The sequence below is a fragment of the Babylonia areolata genome, chromosome 1, assembly GCF_041734735.1.
Source record: "Babylonia areolata isolate BAREFJ2019XMU chromosome 1, ASM4173473v1, whole genome shotgun sequence".
In the NCBI taxonomy this organism is placed as follows: domain Eukaryota; kingdom Metazoa; phylum Mollusca; class Gastropoda; order Neogastropoda; family Buccinidae; genus Babylonia; species Babylonia areolata.
The window spans coordinates 65,192,135-65,215,050 of NC_134876.1; the positions used below are offsets into that span (position 1 = coordinate 65,192,135).

At 43.1% G+C, this 22,916-nt stretch overlaps 1 protein-coding gene across 1 annotated transcript in view; it reads left to right on the forward strand.

Moving 5' to 3' along the window:
• Nucleotides 1-8,988, forward strand: part of LOC143286260 (solute carrier family 15 member 1-like) — a 31,779-nt gene extending 22,791 nt beyond the window's left edge. Inside the window, exons 12-17 of the mRNA XM_076593846.1 lie at nt 353-478; nt 1,526-1,692; nt 4,109-4,240; nt 4,903-5,059; nt 7,119-7,250; nt 8,980-8,988. Of these exons, the coding sequence (XP_076449961.1) occupies nt 353-478; nt 1,526-1,692; nt 4,109-4,240; nt 4,903-5,059; nt 7,119-7,250; nt 8,980-8,988 (723 nt within the window). The remainder of the gene's footprint in view (nt 1-352; nt 479-1,525; nt 1,693-4,108; nt 4,241-4,902; nt 5,060-7,118; nt 7,251-8,979) is intronic.
• Nucleotides 8,989-22,916: the final 13,928 nt, after the last annotated feature.

A 22,916-nucleotide genomic window follows, 5' to 3' on the forward strand; every position in this document is an offset into this window, starting at 1 on the left:
CTTCTCTCAACTCTGTGAAGTCATCAGGGTGCTGCATAGAACTGTTTACCAGATTCATCCGGGTCTTTCGGTTGTGTGTCAAAGCCTTGGTTTCTGTCTATTCTACAAAATTTGGTTGTTGTTGTTGTTTTGTTTCGTCGATGTTTTTTGTTTTTTGTGTCCACCCCCCCCCCCCCCCCCCCCACCGTCCCTCTCCCTCTCAACAGTTCCTTAATGAAAGCACTGTTTTATCAAGGCCAGTGGACCTTGTTAAGTGGCCATACATACCAGCTTGTATTACACACATATAGACAAGAGCAGACATCGACAGACTGACAGAAACATTGACAAGAGCTTTTCTTTGTCACACCAGGATGCTTCCGAAAAACCCCTGGAGGACGGCCAAGCTGGCTACACCGTCATGAACACCTTGGATTGTCAGATCAACGTTCACGGCGAGCCGTCGCCTTTCTTTGAAGGGACCGTCACGCCTTTTGGCGTGAGTAATAACGTCACTCTGTTACGCCACAAAACGATTATATGTGTCACCTGCCAAAATTGTTGCATAGAGTCTGCATACACACACCGACGCGCTCGAGCCCGTGCTCGCGAGCAACACACACACACACACACACACACACACGGCTCAGTTGTAAATAACGAGAGCTGGTGTTGCTTTCATTATTCCACACCTTAAGCTTTAAGATTCATTTTACCTGGGAGAGAATAAGTCCATGTTAACTGCTGAACATAGCAATTCAAATGGCGCTAAACCTTGTGATCTCTTTTCCTAAAACTTTATTTCAGATTCTAATTTGTATTAAATCTAAATCAGTTCTTCACGCCATTAGATATTGGTTTTTTGGTTGTTGTTGTTGGTTTTTTTTGTTTTTGTTTTTTTGTTTGTTTGTTGTTTTTTTTAGGCGATTCATATCATCGTTGCTAAAGTGCGTTGTTGTACAAAGCACGTTTCGAGCCAACCGCCGTGGCGAAGTGGTTAGCGTCATGGACTGACAGTTGGGAGAACGCGGGTTCGAGCCCCAGCAGAGATTTTTATTTATTTATTTATTTTGTCGGCACAAGGCCAGCTTCTACCCAGAGTTGAGTGAGCTATGGGCTCAAATCAAATGAGAAGACTGGGACCCACACAGTCGAAGGTCATCCACTTGACGGATGCGCCTTTTGAGTGAGTCGATCAACTTTCCTGACCACCACTATCGGTATCTGTATGGTGAACCATCCCAGCGCCGACCGTCCTGAAACCCTCTTGGCCGAGAGAGCGGAGATGTAATTTGGGCAAGATACTCTCCTCAAATTCTAGCCCTATATAGTCAGGACAGCAGTTGCCTCCTCTGCTGTTCTTATGGTTATAGTCGGACACAACTGACTGTCATACATACGTAGTGTATCTCTCAGCGTGTTTGACGTCTCGGGGATGGCGATTGCAGCTGATGATGCTGACAACGGACAACGACGACGATGATGGTGATGGTGACGATGATGACGATGACCAGTGATGTTGTTGCTTACTGCTTGTCTTTTGCAGCAGACGGAATTCCAGCGGGTGTCACCGGGGATGAAGGACGTGAAGGTAACCTGCCCAACGACAGGGATGCAGGCCTCCGCTCCGGCCAACCTGACTGACCGCTCGGCCTTCAGACTGGTGGTCGTCGCCCAGCCCGGCAAGATCAACGTGCTCGTGGTACGGCTCTTGTTAGTTCAAGTTTTATTCGGACATAGGAGGGTAGGCTCTCGATGCCTGACCAGCGCTTTGGGTTTATTTCGAATGTCAGGTATCACTGTCTGTATGTTATACATTTGTCATACAGACTTTGACACACATAGTTTCTCTACTGAGATGATCAAGTTATTCTGTGTTTTACAGATTAGTATTCATTCACATTGAGTTCACCACTATATATTTATTTGATACGTTGTGCATGTGCATATACACTAAGTGTGCATGGGTGCTTGCATACGGATGGAGGTGCGCACGCGCGCGTGTTTATGTGTGTTTTGAATAGGGGAGAGTAAGTTTTTTTTGCTGTTTTTTTTATCGGACTCGCTGTTCTATGAGCTGAGTGTAATTTTCTTATGTATAGTATGTCAAATTTGACCGTTTTGCGTGTAATCTGTATGTACCACAAACGTCGCCACGTGTAATTTTATCTACTGAGATAATGAAGTTATTCTGATTCTCAGGTATCTGCTCCATTTATTTATTTATTTATCTATCTATTCATTTTTAAAGCAGATGTGGTGTAGCATGTATGGATCAGTGTCCACGTTTTGACATCTCCTTGAAATTGAAAGTTGAACTGAAGCTATCAGTTTTTGTCTGTCTCTCCATCTGCCTTGTCTGTCTCCTTTGTCCGTCTGTCCCTGTCTCTCTCTGTCTCTACTGCTGTCCGTTTGTCTGTCTGCATGTCTGTCTGTCTGCATCTCTCTCTCTCTCTCTTTCTCTCTCTCCCACCCCATCCTCTCTCTCTCTCTCTCTCTCTCTCTCACATACACACATACAACACACACACACACACTCTCTCTCTCTCTCTCTCTCTCTCTCTGATTGTTCTTTGTTCCAAATACCTAAGTCTTGAGTTGGGTTTGGTAGATGCCTTGCAGTAGCCTTGAAGGCTTCAAACCGTATCCACATTCTGCCATTGTTTGTTGCTGTTGTTATTTAATCAAGTCTCTGTGTTTCAGATCGCAGATAAAATGAACAAAAGCTTGAATGGAACAGGATATGTCAGGTACTCTTTTTTTCTCTCTCCTCTCTCCTCTCTTCATCGTTCATCAGCATATGTGTGTGTATATATATATATATATATATATATATATATATATATATATATATATATATATATATGTCTATACAAGTGGTTAGTAGTAGCCAGTGGTGGTCAGCGGTCAGTAGTGGTCAGCAGTGGTCTGTGGTCAGTAGTGGTCAGCGGTTAGAAGCAGTCAGTAGTGGTCAGCAGTGGTCAGTGGTCTGTAGTGGTTAGTAATGGTCATTGGTGGTCAGTAGTGGTCAGTGGTCAGCCGAGGTCGGTGATCAGCGGTCAGATCTGGCCAGCGGTGGCAAGTGGTCAGTAGCAGTCGGTAGTGAGTCAGTGATCATCGGTGGTCAGCAGTCAGTAGTGGTCAGTGGTCAAAGCAGGTTAAAAAGTATTGATATTGCATAAGATACAGTGGTCAGCGGTGGTTCTGGACCAGGAGTAATATAGACTTGGGGGAACACACACCCGTGGGAATATAGACCTGGGGAAACAAAGAGCCGAAAAACATATATTAGGAGGGACATAGATCTAGAGGAACACAGACATTGGGGGAACTAGACCTGAGTGAAAGAATATTTGGGGTAACATAGACCAAGGGGGACATAGGACTGATCCCACTAATCTCTTGTATACAAACATGCAATTATCTTTCCTACTTTTTATCTCTCTTTTTTTTTCTTTCTTTCTTTAGCTAATTATTTCATTTCTTCTTTCTCTCCCTTCATTTCGTGGTTTACTCTTTTTCTTCTGTCATTTTCTTTTCTTATCTAAGTTACCTTTCTTTCTTTTCTCTTTCTTTCCTTACTTCCTTCCCCAATTTCTTACCTCATTGCTATCTTTTTCTTTCTTTCATTCCCTGCTTCTTCATTACTGTCTTTCTTATACGTTCTTGGCTTCCTTTTCGTCTTCAACATCGTCAGCACACAGCAAAACAAACGGCGACGATTTGACGTTTACTAGGTAACCGCTTATTTGTGGCGGATAAGCTGCATCGTCGCCGATCGGCGACAATTCAGCGGTTAACTGAGCTCCGCCAAATTATCGCCAGCGACAATTCAGCGGGTAGCACACACACACACACAAACACACACACACACACACACACACATACACACACTCTCTCTCTCTCTCTCTCTTGTTAGTGTGTGATTAAAGTTCGATGTGTAAATGTGCAAAATAATGTTTGAAATACAACTTTATTTTTTGCAGTCGTTTTATGTACTTTTGATTCACAAGAAGGATGGAAAAAACTGTGTACCCCCATGTCACAAAGGCTATTCAGCTAACGAAAATTAAAACGTTTCAGTGTTCGGTGTTCACTCTCTCCATCACTCTCCCCACTCTGTCTCCAGTTTTCTACACCTGTTGGCGTGGGTGGACGTAGCCAAGTTGAGGGTGTCTTCGGTCCGGGGTCAAGGGAACCCGACCGTCATGGAGGTCAGCCTGGACAACGCCACTCTCTTCAACGTCTTTGAGCCGGGAAGGTCAGTCAGGAGAGTCAAAAAGTTTAAGAATTCACTGTTCAGAAAGGTTTTCATAATCATCTGCTCCTTTTTCTTTTTCTTCTTCTGTTTCTTGGAGGCGCTTACAGCCAACTGTGTAGGGAGTTTTGCGCCATTGTTATTATGATTGATATGATATTGAAAGAACCAACGTTTGGCTTATATCACAGATTGACATAAGCTTACAGTTTAGCCAATAGCAAACTGAGAGCTGTACGATCAATGTTTGTTTTTTCCCACTGCAGTGTGAAGTCATTAACAGCTTAGTCTTTTGTGAAGGACTATGACTCTCAAACTAGTAGGAGGAAAGATTGTACTGGCTCTTAGTGCTGCAGCCCTGGGGACTAATTGACCTTAGGGAACTATGTCAACGCCGACTGTCCAAAAACCCTCTTGGCCCAGAGAGTGGGGATATAACTTGGGCAAGACACTCTCCTCTGTAATCAAATTCTAGCCCAGATAGTCAGGACAGCGGATGCCTCCTCTGCTGTTCTGTGGTCATAGTCAGACACGACTGACTAGTATACATACTTTTTTTTTAATTATCTTGTCATTATCATTATTATTGTTACTATTATTATCATTATTGAGATGATTCTGACAAACGTGCTGAGCATGAGTGGGCTGGTTTTACTCCTACACAGTTACGAAGTGTCTTTCCCAACCGTGAACAACGGCACGATCCCGGACAAACTGGACGACGGGGGCTGGCAGAAAGTGGGCAAGAGCTTCAATGTGGGCGGGGGAGGGGTGTACACTGTGGCACTCATTGATTCCCATACCAACATGGATCTAAATGATGTAAGTTGGTCTTTCTCCTTTTTTCTTTTTCTTTATTTTTCAGATTATTGTACAGCATTCTGTGTTCTGTGTGTTCCGTCATATGTGTATATCTATCTTTATCAAATCACAGTGTGATATCTTTTATAAAGAACGAATTTGGCCTCGCCATCAGCCTGAAGAAAACGGAAGTGATGGTACAGGGCACTAACTCTCCCCCAACAATCCACATCGGGAGCCACGAGCTGAACTCGTTGACCGGTTCAGTATCTGGGGTCGACAATAACTTCGAATCTTTCCCTCGAGCCAGAGATCCACTCAAGAATTGCGAAGGCCGCCGCGGTCTTGTCCAAACTTCACAAGAGGGTGTGGTCAAACAAAACCTTTGACGGTGAACACTAAGACGCACCCTACACTACTCGAGTGAAACATGGACCACATATTCCGCCCAAGAGAAGAGACTAAACAAATTCCATCTCCGATGCCTCAGACGCATTCTTTGAATCCGATGGCAGGACAAGATCCCAAACACTGAAGTGCTCGAGCGTGCAGGCTTGCCAACTGTCTTCGCCTTTCTGAGTCAACGCCGTCTTCGCAGGCTCGGTCATGTTCGCCGAGTGGATGAAGGCCGAATCCCTAAAGATCTGCTGTGCGGCGAATTATCAGAGGGATCTAGGCCCCATTGCCGCCCCCGACTAAGATTCAAAGACGCTTGCAAACGGAACCAAACAAGTACAGATATTGATGTGCTGTCCTAGGAAAGCATTGCAGACTCACGTGGACCCTGGAAATCGGCCATTCAGAGAGGGGTGAAACAAGCAGAGAAAAGCCGCATTGACTCGCCGAGCAGAAAAAGATCCACACGCAATATCTGTATATCTGTCCTCAATTAAATCAGTGTGTGATGTTTAAATATAAAGTATTCTGTGTTCTGTGTGTGTATGTATATGTTTAATTACGGTATGATATTTGAGATCAAGTGTTTGGTGTTATGCGTGTACATGTTGTTTTTATTACAGTGTTTATATTCTACACCTGTTCTCTTACTGTGATCGTTAAATATGTTATGCATGATTGTCATTACTAGTGCTATAATTATTGCCTATGTATGATGTGAGATTAATGTCGACGCAGAATTGAAGCATGTCTTTTTTTTTTCTCTTTTCTTTTTTTTTTGTATTGAATGACTGCGATCATCGTACATTGTTTATGTAGCATACGCCACAAATGACTACCTATTATAGGGGACGATAAAGTATTCTGTATTTGTTGTGTGCAACCGTATTTAATTGACTGATTAATTAATTTATTTATTTATCTATGTATTCATCATGGATCTATTTTTATTACTTCATTCGTTCGACTCAAATGTGCAAAAATTTCAACATGCATTCACCCGGATTCCATCGTCTTTAGTGTCCTCATCGATCCCCGTATACGGCCATTGATCTGACTTTCTTTCCCAAATCCGAACCTGCTATTCCAGCCTCAGGGGGAACTTAAAAAACAAACAAACAAACAAACACACAAAAAAAACAACAAAAAAACCACAGTATAAAGTGGGAAAGTATGCACACTGTCTATATATCAGATCAAATGACTTTCAAAAAGAAGTTGATTGGTTATTCGTTGTTGATCGAAAGGCCTTAAATATAAGTAAATTAATAGATAAGAAATGAATAGGTAACTGTGTAGGCCTACATCACTATGTAGTAAGAGGGATTGATGGGTGATTGTCGATGTTCATGTATGAGCACTGGACTTGAACCTGAACTTATATACCTAAAGTGTTACAAAGTGCCTTGTAGCCATGCGCTTTCCTAAGGGAGAGCAGCAAAAAAAAAAAAAAAAACAAAAAAAAGAGGAAAAAAAGAGTAGTACAACACAACACGATATGACACGATACGATACGAGAAAAGACCAGACAAGGCAACGCGACGCGACGCAACGCAACGCAACGCAACGCAACGCAACGCAACATAACGCAATCCAGTCCAGTCCAATCCAATCCAATCCAATCCAATACAATACAATACAATACAATACATAAACATATTGTTCTGCTTGTTGTGCCGTGCAGGTGCAGATAGAGACCTTCACGGACGTGAAGGAGAATTCGCTGTCCATGCTCCTCTTGATTCCGCAGTACCTGCTCGTCACCACGGGGGAGGTGCTCTTCTCCATCTCAGGCCTGGCCTATGCTTACACACAGGTGAGTGAGGTGAACGAGGATTCCAGACTTCCAGACTTGCAGGCTTGTGCTGCAGCAGTGCTGCTTCACGGAGACACACGCGTTTGTTTTTTGTTTGGTCATTGGTGATGGTCAGTATATAATTATATATTAATGGAAGAGTACAGAAAAGTTAATACAATTTTCAAGGGGTGGGGGATATAGAATGAAAGGGTGCAGGAAAGTTAATACTGTTTTAAGGGGGACCGGGGCGGGGGGGGGGGGATAACCTGGAAAGGTACAGGAAAGTTAATACTGCTTCCAAGAGGGGCATGGGAGTGGGGGTGAGGATTGAATGGAGTGCAGGAAAGTTAATAGCTTCCAAAGGGGGCGTGGGGGGTGAGGATAGAGTGGAAGGGTGCAGGAAAGTTAATATACCATTTTCAAGGGGAGTGGGGTGCATGGAAGGGTGCAGGAAAGTTGAAACACTATTTTCAAGAGGGGGGGGGTGGGTTGCATGGAAGGGTGCAGGAAAGTCAATATACTATTTTCAAGAGGGGGGGGGGGTAGGGGGCAAGGGAGTTGTATGGAAGGGTGCAGGAAAGTTAATATACTATTTTCAAGAGGGGGGGGGGGGGGGGGGGGGGGGCTAGGGGGGTTGTATGGAAGGGTGCAGGAAAGTTAATATACTATTTTCAAGACAGGGGTGATTGCATGGAAGGGTGCAGGAAAGTTAATATACTATTTTCAAGAAGGGGGTAGGGGGGTTGTATGGAAGGGTGCAGGAAAAATAATATACTATTTTCAAGAGTGGGGCCGGGGGGGGGGGGGGTTGCATGGAAGGGTGCAGGAAAATTAATATACTATTTTCAAGAGGGGTGGGGGGGAGGGGGTAGGGGGGTTGTATGGAAGGTGCTGGAAAGTTAATATAATATTTTCAAGAGTGGGGGGGGGGGGGGGGTTGCATGGAAGGGTGCAGGAAAATTAATATACTATTTTCAAGAGGGGGGGGGGGGGGGGGGGGGGGGCGTGGAGGGGGGTTCATGGAAGGGTGCAGGAAAGTTAATCTACTATTTTCAAGAGGAGGGCGGGGGGGGCGTGGAGGGGGGTTCGTGGAAGGGTGCAGGAAAGTTAATCTACTATTTTCAAGAGGGTGGGGGTGCATGGAAGGGTGCAGGAAAGCTAATACACAAGAGGGTGGGGGTGCATGGAAGGGTGCAGGAATGCTAATACACAAGAGGGTGGGGGTGCATGGAAGGGTGCAGGAAAGCTAATACACAAGAGGGTGGGGGTGCATGGAAGGGTGCAGGAAAGCTAATACACAAGAGGGTGGGGGTGCATGGAAGGGTGCAGGAAAGCTAATACACAAGAGGGTGAGGGGTGATAGAATGTGAGGGTGCAGGAAAAAAGTTGATACCGTTTTCAAGAAGAGGAAAGCAGTCAGATGGAGTTTGTTACGGACAGATTTATTCTGTGACAGACTTCAACCACTAATTAAATGAAAAATAGCACATTGTGCTGATTGAAGACATTAGGTAAATAAACATGAATACACGAAAAAAGCAAGATCAGTCGCTATACAGTCGGGTCGGAAATTTGTTTTCTGTACTTTGATGATGAGTGATGAGAAGGAAGATGGCGATGATGTTGCTGTTGAGTGTTAAAGCGTTAGACTTCCAATCTGAGGGGCCTGGGATCGAGTCCCGGGTCACGTCGCATGGTGGGTTAAGTGTGGAGTATTTTCCGATCTCCCATGACAACGAATGTGCAGACCTGCTAGAACCTGAACTTCTTGTGTATGTACAAGCATGCAGAGGATCAAAATGCGCACGTTAAAGATCCCGTAATCCATATTAGCATTCGGTGGTTTATGGAAACAAGAACATACCCAGCAAGCAAAACCCCCAAAACGGAGTATGGCTGCCTACGTGGCAGGGTGGAATAAAACGATCATGCACGTAATTTCCCACTTGTACATGCGAGTGAACGTGGGAGTTGCAACCCACAAACGCAGAAGAAGAAGAAGAAGAAAATGAGAACAAAAACTACCTCTTGTTTTAATAACTGGACTGCAGCTGACGATTAAGCTCGTCAGTGAAGGGCTGTCACTTCACTGAGATAGGACTGAGCTTACACACAGGTCAGGATGTCAGTCCTCACTCTGGAGTGGAGTGTCGGCCTTGTGGTGAAGCTTCCGCCTGGGAAGTGAGAGAATCTGAGCGCACTGGTTCGAATCCCACAGTCGCCAGTATTTTCTCCCCCTCTACTTGACCTTAAGTGGTGGTCTGGACGCTAGTCATTCGGATAAGACGATAAACCGAGGTCCCGTGTGCAGCATGCACTCATCGCAAAAAAACACAACAACCCAAAACAAAAAAAAACAAAAACAAGAACAAAACAATAAAACACGGCAACAAAAGGGATGTTCCTGGCAAATTTCAGGAGAAGAAATCCACTTCAATAGGAAAACAAAATATAATTGCAGCCAGAAAAAAAAAGAAGAAAAAGTGTCGCACTCTCAGTGTAGCGACGTGCTCTCCCTGGGGAGAGCAGCCTGAATTTCACACAGAGAAATCTGTTGTGACAAAATGAGTGATACAATACAATACAATACAATACAATACAATACAATTCAGTTTGGACTTCTTCCTTTTAGGGTGGCATTACTTTTAGGTCAGCAAAATCAGTGACGACATTTTTAGTAAATACACAAAAAGCAGTAACTGCTTTTCAAACTCATGCCATTTTCTGATTTCACCAACCCTCAGCAGTTAAAAGGTTAATGTGGAGCATTGTGGGTTCTGGCTACGTGTGTGTGTGTGTGTGTGTATGTGTGTGTGTGTGTGTGTGTGTGTGCGCTCGCGCGCGCGCACGCGCGTGTTGAGTTTATGTGTGTACGTGTGTGTGTGTGTGTGTGTGTGTGTGTGTGTGTGTGTGTGTGCAGGCTCCAGAGACCATGAAAGCGGTTATCCAGACCATGTGGCTGTTGACCAGTGCTGTAGGGGACCTGCTGGTCGTCTTGGTCTCCTCCCTGAGGCTGGCTCCCGATCAGGTAGGCAGTAGGAGACAGGCTGTTAGTCTAACTGCTGCTGCTGCTATTGTTAGTCTACCTGCTGCTGCTATTGCTTGTCTGTCTGCTGCTGCTATTGTTAGTCTACCTGCTGCTGCTATTGCTAGTCTGTCTGCTGCTGCTGTTGTTAGTCTACCTGCTGCTGCTATTGTTAGTCTACCTGCTGCTGCTGCTATTGTTAGTCTACCTGCTGCTATTAGAATAGAATAGAATATGTCTTTATTACCAAGTGTACCGGGGTCACAAGGAATATTGGGGGGATAGTACATAACAAGATAACGAACATAAATCGAAAATCATACACAAACACAGATACAGTAGAAATAAGATACATACAAGTGCATATCTATATAAAAACTTGTGCATACTCATGTATGCACGCACTGCACACACACACACGCACACACACACATACACACACGTTTGAACAGAAGCTGCATATTACATGTGGATGGGGCTGATAACTAGATATTCAGGTAGATGGTTGTTGGTTGCACAATTCTATTTATCACACTGGATTTGTTCGAGAGACAGGGCATTGACTGCTTTCGGGAAAAAGCTATTGGCAAAACGATTGGTTTTCGTCCTTATACTTCTGTACCGTCGACCAGAGGGGAGCATCTCGAAAATCCCCAAAACTGGATGTGATTCGTCCGGGCTGGATGATTTTGAATTTTTGAGTAGCCGCTTGTAATATATGTCTTCTAGCGAAGGTAGATCAGGTCCGGTAATCTTGGTGGCAGTTTTTACGATTCTGTTAAGGGCTGCAACTTCTGCCTTGGAAATGTTTCCGTACCAAACAGTAATAGCAAAGGTTTGCTAGCACACTCTTAATGACTGCTCGGTAGAAATCAACCATGATTTCTTTTTTAATTCCGAACTTTTTGAGGCACCAAAGAAAGTACAGGCGCTATTGTGCTTTCTTAACAATTTTTTCCGTATTTTTCTCCCATTTCAAATCGTTGGAAATGATCAGTCCGAGAAATTTAAAGTCGCTGATGATCTCTACTTGCTTGTCTTCAATGACAAGTGGTAAAGGGTCAGATCTGGTTTTCCTGAAATCTAGGATTCTTTGGTTTTTGATACGTTGAGTTCTAAGTTGTTTTGATCACACCAGCTGACAAGTTCATGTACTTCTTCCCTATATTATGTCTTATCACTGTACGTTATCAGTCCTTCTAGAGTTGTATCGTCGGCAAACTTGACCATGGTGGATCCATGCACAAATTGATTCAGGCAGCGAGAGGTCTTTCAGTTTAAAATATAGTTTTGATGGCACTATTGTGTTGAACGCAGAGCTCTAGTCAATGAAAAGGATCCTGGCATAGCTGTTAGGATTTTCGAGATGTCTGAGGACATGGTAGAGACGTATGCTAATGGCATCTTCAACTGATCTGTTAGCTCTATAGGCGAACTGAAAGGGATCAAAAGATGGAGGAATGCAGGTTTTTAGGAATTGTAGAATCAAGCGTTCAAATGTTTTCATGACGACTGATGTTAAGGCTACGGGAAGATAATCATTAAGACAACTAGGCTGTACTTTTTTTTGGAACAGGAATGATTGTTGATTTCTTAAAGTAGTGAGGCACCACACTGTTGCTAGTCCACCTGCTGCTGCTATTGCTAGTCTGTCTGCTGCTGGTCTACCTGCTGCTGCTGCACTTTTCTTCCTCCACCTCGCACTTCAAACAACTGAGACATGAAAAGGAAAATAGGTGGAATATGTATGTAAGAAAGTGGGGTTAGAACAAAATGTACAAACAGGTGTTGAAAATCATATACAAACACGAATTCTGTACACAGATATAAATACACACACACACACACACACACACACACATACATATATATATATATATATATATATATATATATATATATATATATATATATATATATATATTTCGGGTGTCCCCAAAAAAGTGAACCGCTTTTTGACAAGTATTTTCTCAGTGATAGAGAAGCCGAAGTAGGGTGTCATCAACAAGTCAAAATATCTACATTATCAAATTATGCGAGTGTTGTCAAATTCAAAACAGCATGTCAAAAAACCCAATATCAGAGGAAAACTCACTTATTTCAGTTTATGCTCAATGTGGCCTCCATCTTCTTCCACGACTAAACGGAGCCGTTTCTTCCAAGCAGAAATGCTTTTACGTATTTCTTCCACCGATATCTCCTCCCATGACATAATTATCCTGTCCTTTAACGCCTGCTCAGTCAATTTGTCTCTCACTCCCCGGTAAAACTTTCTCCTTCAGAGAGTCCCATATGGCATAATCCAGTGGCTTACAGTCAGGACTTTGTGGAGGCCATTCATCCTTCTTGATGAATTCTGGTGTAGTCTCCTCCAGATGGGCCTGGGTTACACTACTTGTGTGTGAAGGAGCCCCATCTTGCTGAAACACGCAGTTGTTTCTAGGATAAAGATGACTACAATCTGGGAGATGATTGTCATACAATAACTGAATGTAGCTTTCACTATTAACCTTGGCTCTATCTGTGTCAATAAAATGAATGTTTGTTTTGCCTTTCCAGGATACTCCAGCTGAAACCATTATTTTTTTGAAAATCTAGAAGTCTCATGATAGAGGCGAGATGGCTGAATTTCTGGTTTCCGTTTCCCATAAACGCGATCGTTTTGGCGATTTTTAGCTATCTCTAACGTAAAGTCTTTCTCGTCTGTGAAAATGATCCTTTTCACATCGGTGGCCGAGTAGCAGTCATTCAAGTTACGGCAGCGAGTTTTTCTTTTCCTTCTAACATTTTGGTCCCTCCTTGATACCCGTATTCTCTTGAAGGGCTTCAGCTCCAGTTCTTTCGCCATTCTTTGCGCAGAAGACTTGCTCACTTTTAAATCATTTGCAACTTCTCTAAGAGATTTGTTGGTCCCTGGGTTCTCCTCCTGGAATTGAATCAGTTCCTCAACACAGTCCTTGTTCTCCTCCGAACAGGCAGTCTTGGGTCTCCCACTGCCAATTTTACGTGCTACTAACCCGGTAGTGTGTATTTTAGCGATAAGTCTATTTACAGTGACTCCACCCCTTGCCTGGAAATTCCTTTACGATCCTTCTTCCCTCCAGCCTTTCTCCTTGAAACAGTTTTCAATGGTAACCTTATCACTTTCACTCAAAGGCATGGTTGATCCTTCCAAACTGAAACTTTGGACAGAACTGATTTTGGATACAGAAGACAATCAAAAAAATCAATAGACTTGACACCCAGACAGGCTATTTTTAGACTGACACTGATTGACAGATGCCAACACCTGGCAGCTGGCATGAACACGATGAAGGTCACATTGCGCAGCTCTGATATAGGAAATTTTTTTTTATATGCTGTTTTGAATTTGACAATACTCGCATAATTTGCGTCCGAACTTTTAGACATTTTGCAGACTTGTTGATGATACCCTGAGGTTACTGTAAAAAAAAAAAATCAATGAATTCGGTTTCTCTATCACTGAGAAAATACTTGTCAAAAAGCGGTTCACTTTTTGGAGGGACGCCCGATATATGTATGTATGCTTGTAAAAGGTACATTGGTGCGGCGCGCAAACAGAACACGAAGGGATGGTTCTCGGACACACTTGGGACACTGTGTGAATGTGCGGGCGTTATGCATGCATGTGTTTTGTGTGTGTGTGCGTGTGTTTGTGTGTGTGCGTGCCGTGCGTGTGTGTGTGTATATATGTGTGTGTATGTGTGTGTGTGTTTGTAACTGTATCGCTCCATGTCCAAATGTCACCGGCTTTTCTTTGCTTCTTTGTCCCTTGCAGAAGACCGAGTTCTTGGGGTTCGCAGTCGTGATGTTTGCGGACGCTTTAGTTTTCCTCGTGTTGTCCTGCTTTTACAAGCCCGTCAAGCAAAATAAATCGAGAAAGTCCGGCAAGAAGGGTAAAGGGAAGAAGAAAGGCCGCTCGATGCCGAAGACAAAACATCCCAGCAAACTGAAGGGCGGAAAGAGCGGCAAAGATAAGAAAAAGGGCAAAGGCGGGAAGAGCACTAAACGCAGACCCAGCGGCAGAGACAGAGAAAAATCGAGGAGTAGATGGAGGCACAGACATCGGAGATGAGCTTGGCTCGGCCGACGGCGTTGTTGGTTAGTGAGTGACGTCACTGAATCCTCCCCCAAAACTGGAAAAAAAAAAACACCAAAAAAACAACAACAAAAAGCCAGCCAAACATTAACAAAAAACACCACCAGCACATGCTTAACTTGCCAACCCTCTTGTAACGCAGAACGACCGACAGAGAGGTTCGTTCAGAAGCTGCCAGCAGATGAGGTCGACATGGTGTGCATGCAGGGATAGGCTTTAATCGAGCATGCAAGGATCCTTGAGCGAGCCAGAATTCTGATGAAGACGGTAGGGATGTAGAAACTAGAACCTGGACCTGGTGATCTGGGAATGAAGAGTGAACGTTCTGCAGATTTCAGACTGTCATCCCAAATGATACAACCTCTCAGTCCCGGTTGTTGTTGTTTTTTGGTGTGTTTTGTTATTGTTGTTGTTGTTTTTGGTGGTGGTTGTTTTTTACGGAGCTTTATCAGGGAAAAGAGTTTCCTGGAATAGTTCAGTGGTGTCCTTGGTGAACACTGCTTGTAACCTGACTTCAGTACTTTGACAGGTTAGCTACAAACTAACTGACTTCAGTGCTTTGACAGGTTAGCTACAAACTGAGTTCAGTACTTTAACAGGTTAGCTACAAACTAACTGACTTCAGTACTTTGACAGGTTAGCTACAAACTAACTGACTTCAGTACTTTGACAGGTTAGCTACAAACCAACTGAATACTGGTGGCATCCCTGCTGGTGGACTGTCTGTCAGGCGCGTGGACGCCTTGAAGATGTGTGCCTTATGCAGTTGACAGCTGACCTTCATTGTGAACGCGTGCTAACTTGAATGTTGTTTGACTGGGCGTGGGTTAGAATGTAGGCGATGATTATTTATTTTGTTTGTATGACACGCATTCATGTATGTGTGTGCGTGTGTATTTGTATATGCGTCTGTGTGTGTGTTTGTGTGTATCCGCGTCCATTTTTCCGAATCTCTGTCTTATGTGAATCTTTGTTTCATCGCATTTCTGTCGTGTTTTGCTTTTAGTTACTGGACTGTGGGTTATTGTTGTTGGTTTTGTTTTTGTTTCGTTAGACCCCCGAGATTGAACATATTTATTTTGAAATGACACGCAGACCAGAACTGTTCGAGTCATACGCAACGTGACCCAATGCGATTGACGTGAAACGTGTAACTATGCAGTTTGCTGTTCGTGATAGACGGACTATTGTTTCAAGAATAACTGACCGTTGTTCAGAAGAGGCGGCGGGGGTGGGGTGGGGTGTGGGGGATATTACGACAAAGGAACTGTGTCACGCCTATGTCGGCGCGTGTGTATCGGTATCATCTGTCAGCCTGCAGACATATTTCTCGCGGCAAACAACTGAAGGGGTATGAAAGCATCTTCAACCGATGAAGATACAATAGGAATGTTCGTTGCTATGATAACATTTTTACTTTGATAAACATTGGTTCAAGGTAAGAAAGTCTAGCGGTTCAGGGAAACATGTAGTATTCGTTTTGATTATATACTTCTTTTTTCTTTTCTTTTTTTTTTTTTTTTAATCTTTTTTTCTTTTTTAAATTATTGACTTCGATGAAAGAGGGGGAAAAAATTAACAGAAAAAAAATCACTAGATGCAGCATCTAGTCCTGAAATGACGATCATTTTGGTGTGACTTGATTCCTCTTTCTTGTGAAGTTCTTGTGCCATGTTCGTTATTATTTATTATTTGGCACATCGTAGATCGCTTCAATAGGAAACTCAAGTTATTGGCATGGTTTGATTATCTTGTTAGACTTTTATTCAGTCTTGACATCGTTGACAACTTTCTCAAGAGACATGTGTGGTTACGTGGTATTACTTACTGTTCCTGGCGGGACGATGTAGTGGCTTGTATAGTTGTTATTTGTTTAGAAGTGTACAACAACAACAAAAGACGTGCATTGTAATGTTTCTTTTAATGTTGCGCGCATGCACATGCAAGAGCGTGTGCATTAAGTTTTATATGACTTGTATTGATATATTTGCAATATTAGTGCTTAAAAACATACTAGTAGCAATTTTTACAATCAGTATATTTATATTGTGTTATTTTTGAAATGTGAGAATAAAAGAGGTTCTCCAGCTTTTTTCTCTCGTCGCATACCCCAACCCCCTCTGTCTGTCTGTCTGTCTGTCTGTCTCTCTTGGCTCAGTTTCTGTCTCTTCGTGTATATGCGCGCGCCCGTGTGTATGAGAGAGAGAGAGTGGAAGAGAGGTGTATATAACATGCAGACTTACGACAGTAGGATTCAGTTTCAGTAGCTCAAGGAGGCGTCACTGCGTTCGGACAAATCCATATACGCTACACCACATCTGCCAAGCAGATGCCTGACCAGCAGCGTAACCCAACGCGCTTAGTCAGGCCTTGAGACAGTAGGAGAAAAGCGCATAATGTGTGTGTATGTGTGCGTCAGTGTCACGTACGTTTCCATGCGTGAATATATTAATATATCTTATCATATATATCTATCTATCTATCGTCTCATAAATCAAACTGAATTCACAGACTTGATCTAAAATAGTAGATCTAACTGACCAAATACATATATCGGATCATAACAAACTGCAGTACACCCCAGCTTCCCTCCATCATCCCATCCCACAATCCCCACTCCTCTTTATACACACACAAACGCGCGCGCGCACACGCACACACGCGTGCGCGCGCATACATGCTGTCAACACACAAGGACTCGGATGAATCAGAATGCATACATGTTCGCACACACACACACACACACACACACACACACACGTCCCCAATTTTACATTTATTATGTACATAGAAGCCGGTAATCAGAACCATATCAACACAAGAAGCTGCCAATGTCTGAAATAACTTGGCAAACACACGACTGCAAAACCTGACCATTGCCAATCTCAAAGGAAGCAGACCGTTTTCACAAAGGCTACAGGGAGTTAGGTATTTGTCGCCACGGGAAATAACCACGTTCACGAACATTTTAAATGTGCACAGGCTTGTCTCCCTTACCACTTGAAAAACAAGGCAATGAACCCATCTGTTTTGATTTCAGCTTGACTGTTTGTTTCTCCCCCCCCCCCCCCCCCCCCCCCCCCTAATTATCGCTGTTTTTGATACTTTACTACGAATTACACGGGTTATGTATGATTTTTTTTTTAAGTCAAACAAGCAACTCCATTGTTACTTCACTCTGCGGCCAAGTCAACAAACCTTTCCTTCCTAGCATCCTTTGACTGAAGGGAAATGACCATCGAGCTCAACAGTACCCATTCAGCTCAGTGTAAATGACTGGAAGGAGTCAAAGGTTAAAGGTCCTGTAGCCTTTCACGGTCGTAAGGGGCAGTGAAATCGAATTCACTGTCATCTTCTGTGTTTACTGAGAAATACGGGGCCCAATCATCTTCCGCCGTTTCAACTAAATAATAATAACAAATAGTAACACCGAGGCAACCATGTGTTTGTTCTGTATTGTCCATGTGTTCTGTGTGGCTTGTTCAGGATTAAAGAGGCTGTGCCAGTCTTGAATAAAAGCTAATTTGTGTTTGCACATTTCTTCTGTCTTTGCTGCTGTGTACATGTCAAATGATCGGTATAAGGACAGGCTCGGCGTTTCCTTTTTCGAGGAAGTGTCTGGGTTTGTTCCAAAGTACCTTTTATTTACCTGTGTGCTATCTGAATCGGTAGCGTAAGCAGCACTGACTTGAAGTTGTGTACCTTGTGAATGGAGAGAGTTATCACTCTACTATTTTTTTTATCATTTCATCTCCTGGCTTCATTATTTGTTAATTTCCAGTAAATAATATAATAATAATAATTGTATTTATATAGCGCTAAATCTTGTGCAGAGACAAATCGAAGCGCTTTCGCACCATCATTCACACGCATGTATAACTCTAAAACTGGAGAAACTGAAGACAAGGAAGAGGCAGGGAAGGGAGGCTATTTTGGGAAGAGGTGGGTTTTAAGGCCAGACTTGAAAGAGCTGAGTGTGGAGACGTGACGAAGCGAAAGAGGAAGTTCATTCCAATTGCAAGGTCCAGAGACAGAGAAAGAACGGCGACCAACAGTCAAGAGTATGCGTAAACAGAGTGGATCCGAAACTGATCATAGTGAGCGAGATGGAGTGTAGAGGTGAAGGCGGCCACAGAGATAGGAAGGGGCTGCTTTGTGAATACATTTATAACATAGAGTGCTGATCTTGTACTTTATTCTGTGTGAGACAGGGAGCCAGTGGAGATGTGCTCAGATCTTTTCTTTCTGAGGACGAGTCGGGCAGTAGAGTTTTGTATGCGCTGAATGGACTGACATTTCTCCTCTGGTTAGGTTACCCATTCACACCTGGGTGGAGTGAGGAAATTCGGCGGTGTCAGTAAAGTACCTTTCCCAAGGACTTAACGCTATAATCATAATAATAATAATGATGATGATAATAACAATAATAATGATTTTTTTTTTAAATGCACGCTTGTATAGCGCAGTACCCCCTATCTCACCGTGCTTTACAATAAGATACATAAATCTCTAAGGTGAGGTAAAATATGTGCAAATTCAACTATGTCGAAACGGGACCTCAAACTCTGATCACTTGTGAACACTCAGTGGGGCCACATGCACGACAAGAAACCTTACGCAGTAGTTGGCAACAACGCCAAAATTGTCCAGAAGCCCAACGCTTTACCAGTGATTCTGCCACGGCAGAAAAAGTTTGAAACAAATGAAAGCGAAAAGAAAAATCCAACATAATTACAACTCATCTCCCTCCCTCCCTCCCTCCCTCATTTCATCTTTTCTTCTTTACTCTCTCCTCACTCGCCCTCCCACCCCCCCACCCCCACCCCCACCCCCTGTCTCTCTCTCTCTCTCTCTCTCTCTCTCTCTCTCTCCACACACACACACACACACTCTTCTGTCTTACTTATGTGTACCTCCTTCAAAAAGGCCACAGCCTTTCTTGAATAAAACATTATCGCTTTCTCTCTCTCTCTCTCTCTCTCTCTCTCTCTCTCTCTCTTACCACAAAGCTGAGTCTTCAGAGCACATGGGTAGAATCCTGTAGAAAAGGGAAAAAAGGAACAATAGAAATGATAAAATCCTTAAAGAAACTAAACTGCATTGACTTTTTCCCTTTTTTGGAAACTATTTCATTCACAGGTTGTACCAATGTTGTCATATGGGGCAGAAGTATGGGGTTTATGTAACAATAGTGAAATGGAAAAAGTACACACATATGCTATAAAACGTTTTCTTTCAGTACCACTGCATTCATCAAATAAAATGATTTATGGCGAAGTTGGTCGTTACCCTTTATTTATCACAACTTGAATTAAATGCATTAAATACTGGCTTAGGCTAACACGGCTTCCTTCTGAAAGAATATGCAGACAAGCGTACAACATGATGGTAAATCAACTTGAATCTGGAAAGCATAACTGGGCATACTATGTGCAGAATGTTTTGAATGTTCATGGTTTCGGGATTGTTTGGATGTGTCAAGAAGTTAGTGATGTGAAATTATTCTTGTCTGAATTTAAAGATAGACTTATTTCTTCATACAAACAGGATTGGCATTCTCATTTAGAAGATTCGGAAAAAATATAGCTGGTTTCTTTCGTTTAAGAGTACATTTGAGACGGAAAAATATATTTCAGTTCTGAACAATAAATGGCACAGACTTAGTCTTGCTCGGTTCAGGCTAAGGGTATTGGGGCTGAATGCCAGTAAAAGATGGTACTCCATTGACACATCCATTCGACCCCCATGCCCCATGTGTGGGGCGCAGACAGAAGACGAAATTCATTTTCTTTTTGTGTGTAACGCCTACAGTGACATCAGTAAAAAATGTGAAATTTTTAATGAAAGTGTTTCAGTTGAAAGGGACATCATCCATCTCCTTTTGTCAGATAATGCAAAGATAATTCGGTCACTTGCTAAATTTATCGCCCTTGCTTGGCACTTTCGTAGCAAGAATTGCTCTAACTTGTAAATGCATACACAACAAAAGAATTGCAGTCTCGAAAGTTAAAAAAATAATCATACTTAAGCTTTAACTGTCATAGCGTTTAGGTTGGATGGTCGACTCAAAGAAGACGACATTTGTATCGTTTTCTAATATGCACGGAGAAAGTGCAAATTAACTGAATATGTATAGGTTTACTTTTCTTTTTTCATACTTTTCTTTTCGGTTGAGCACGCCGTGAGTTTGTCGAGCGTGGGTAAAGACGTTTTCGACATAAGTGGGTTTTTTGTTTGTTTGTTTTTTGTTGGGTTTTTTTAGTCTTTCAACAGACCTTGTGATTTTCTTTGAAGGGTTGTTGCTGCGACTTTGATACATATATTCATGCTGTTTGGTTTGTTTTTATGTTGTTAAACGATTTTTTCTGATGTGTCCCATGCCAATAGGACTGTAATGTCAATGGCATTAAAACATTTTGCAGTTTCAGTTTCTCTCTCTCTCTCTCTCTCTCAACACACACACACTCGCTCTCTTCCTCCTACCCCCCCCCCCCCCCCGCCCCCCACATCTCTCTCCCCACACCCCTCCCCTACACACACTCTCTCTTTCTCCTCCCCCCTCCAACACACACACACACACACACACACACTCTCTCTCTCTCTCTCCACACACACACACTCCTCCACCTCCCATACAAACACTCTCTCTAACCCCCCTCCTACACACACACACTATCTCTCTCACCCTCCCACACACACACACACACTCTCTCTCTCTCTCTGGAGTGATCCGGCTGGATGACTAGTATGGGGAAAGTGAGTTTGCAACAACAACAACAAACCCAAAGCAAGTTTATATATATATATATATATATATATATTTCTCCCCCCCTCTCTCTTTGTCTCTCCACCCTCCCTCTCCCTCTCTCTCTCTCTCATTGTCTGCCATCTGTCCGTCTGTCCCTCCCCCTCTCTCCTTATTTCTCTCTCTCTCTCTCTCTCTCTCTCTCTCTCTCTATATATATATATATATATATATAATATAAAGGGGGGGGGGGGAACATGATTTTATCGTATTGTGTTGCACTGCATTGTATTGTATTACTCTTTGTCTACTACTACAACAACAACAACAAAACAAAGCAAGTTATTTATATATATATATATATATATATATATATATATATATATATATATATATATATATAAAGGGGGCGGGGGGGATGAAACATTACGATTTTATCGTATTGTGTTGCACTGCATTGTATTGTATTACTCTTTGTCTACTACTACAACAACAAAACAAAGCAAGTATGAAAAAAAAAAAAAAAAGAAGAAGAAAGAAATGAAACATGAGTTCATTGCATTGTGTTGCTTTACATCGTATTGTATTGTATTGTATTGTATTGTATTGTATTGTTATCACTCTTTGAGGGTTCTTTACGCTCTTTTCTTCTTACGTGAGCCAAGTACATGCTACACACCGAGCCCTCGGGTTTGTCCGGCGTCTCATCCGAACGACTAGCGTCCAGACCACCATTGGAAGGTCAGAGTCAGCGGAAGGGGAGAAAATTTACTTGCGAGTGTGTGTGTGTGTGGGAATCGATCCAGCCACCCTCAGATTCTCTCGGCGCTTCAACCTGGGCGGACGCGTTGCCAACTACTTGGCCACCACTCAGTACTCCCCCCCACCCCACACCCCCCCACCCCTCCCTCACCCCCAAGCACCCCACCCGCCATCCCCCCCTCAGTCGTCTCCTCAAGTGTGTACCCTCCTGCAGTCTTCTCATTTTATCCATTTCTCCGTGGACTGAGTAGATGAGGGAGAGTGTGTTTGTTTTTTTTGTTTTTGTTTTTTTTGTTTTTTTCTTTTTTTCTTTGTTTTTGTTTTTTTAAGAAAAAAAAAGACAACAGAAAGGAGAAAAATTATGATGGAAGGAACGAAAAGAAAGAAAAAGAAAAAAAAAGAGAGAGAATTAAAAAAAAATAAAAAAAGTGGGAAAGAACCTTCCAAGGATGCTGAGACTGTCCTGCTCATTTGCAGAAATTTTACGCATCCACTGATTTCTCCTTTAAAAAAGAAAAAAAAAAGAAAAAAAAAAAGATGAGGGAGAGTGGGAGGGAAGGAGAGAGGGAGGGGAGGAGGGAAGGAGAGAGGGAGGGGAGGAGGAGGAGGGAAAGGGGGTGTAATGGGGAGTGCAGATTAAACTGAGAATGGACTGACACGAACGACTTGACACTTGTCGCTGCCGTCTACCCAAAACATGTGTTTCTGATTTCGGCTCGTATGACCTGACACTATATGGGGTTGTGAGGGGAGGCAATTAGAAGCCAACTGGGAGGGGGGGGGAGGGAGGGAGCAGAAGGGCAAGAGGGATAAAAAAAAAAAAGAAAAAAGAGAGGTGCAGGTGGAGGGGTGTGGGGGGAGACAGACTTAACAGATAGAGAAGACTGAGACTCAAAAGACCTATGTACCTATAGAGAGAGACAAACAGAGAGAAAGAGATGGACAGAGTGGTAGGAGAAAGAGAAGGGGTGGGGGGGGAGGGGGGTCGAGAAGCGCGCGGGAGAGGGAGGGCACGGTGGGGGTTGATGTTAT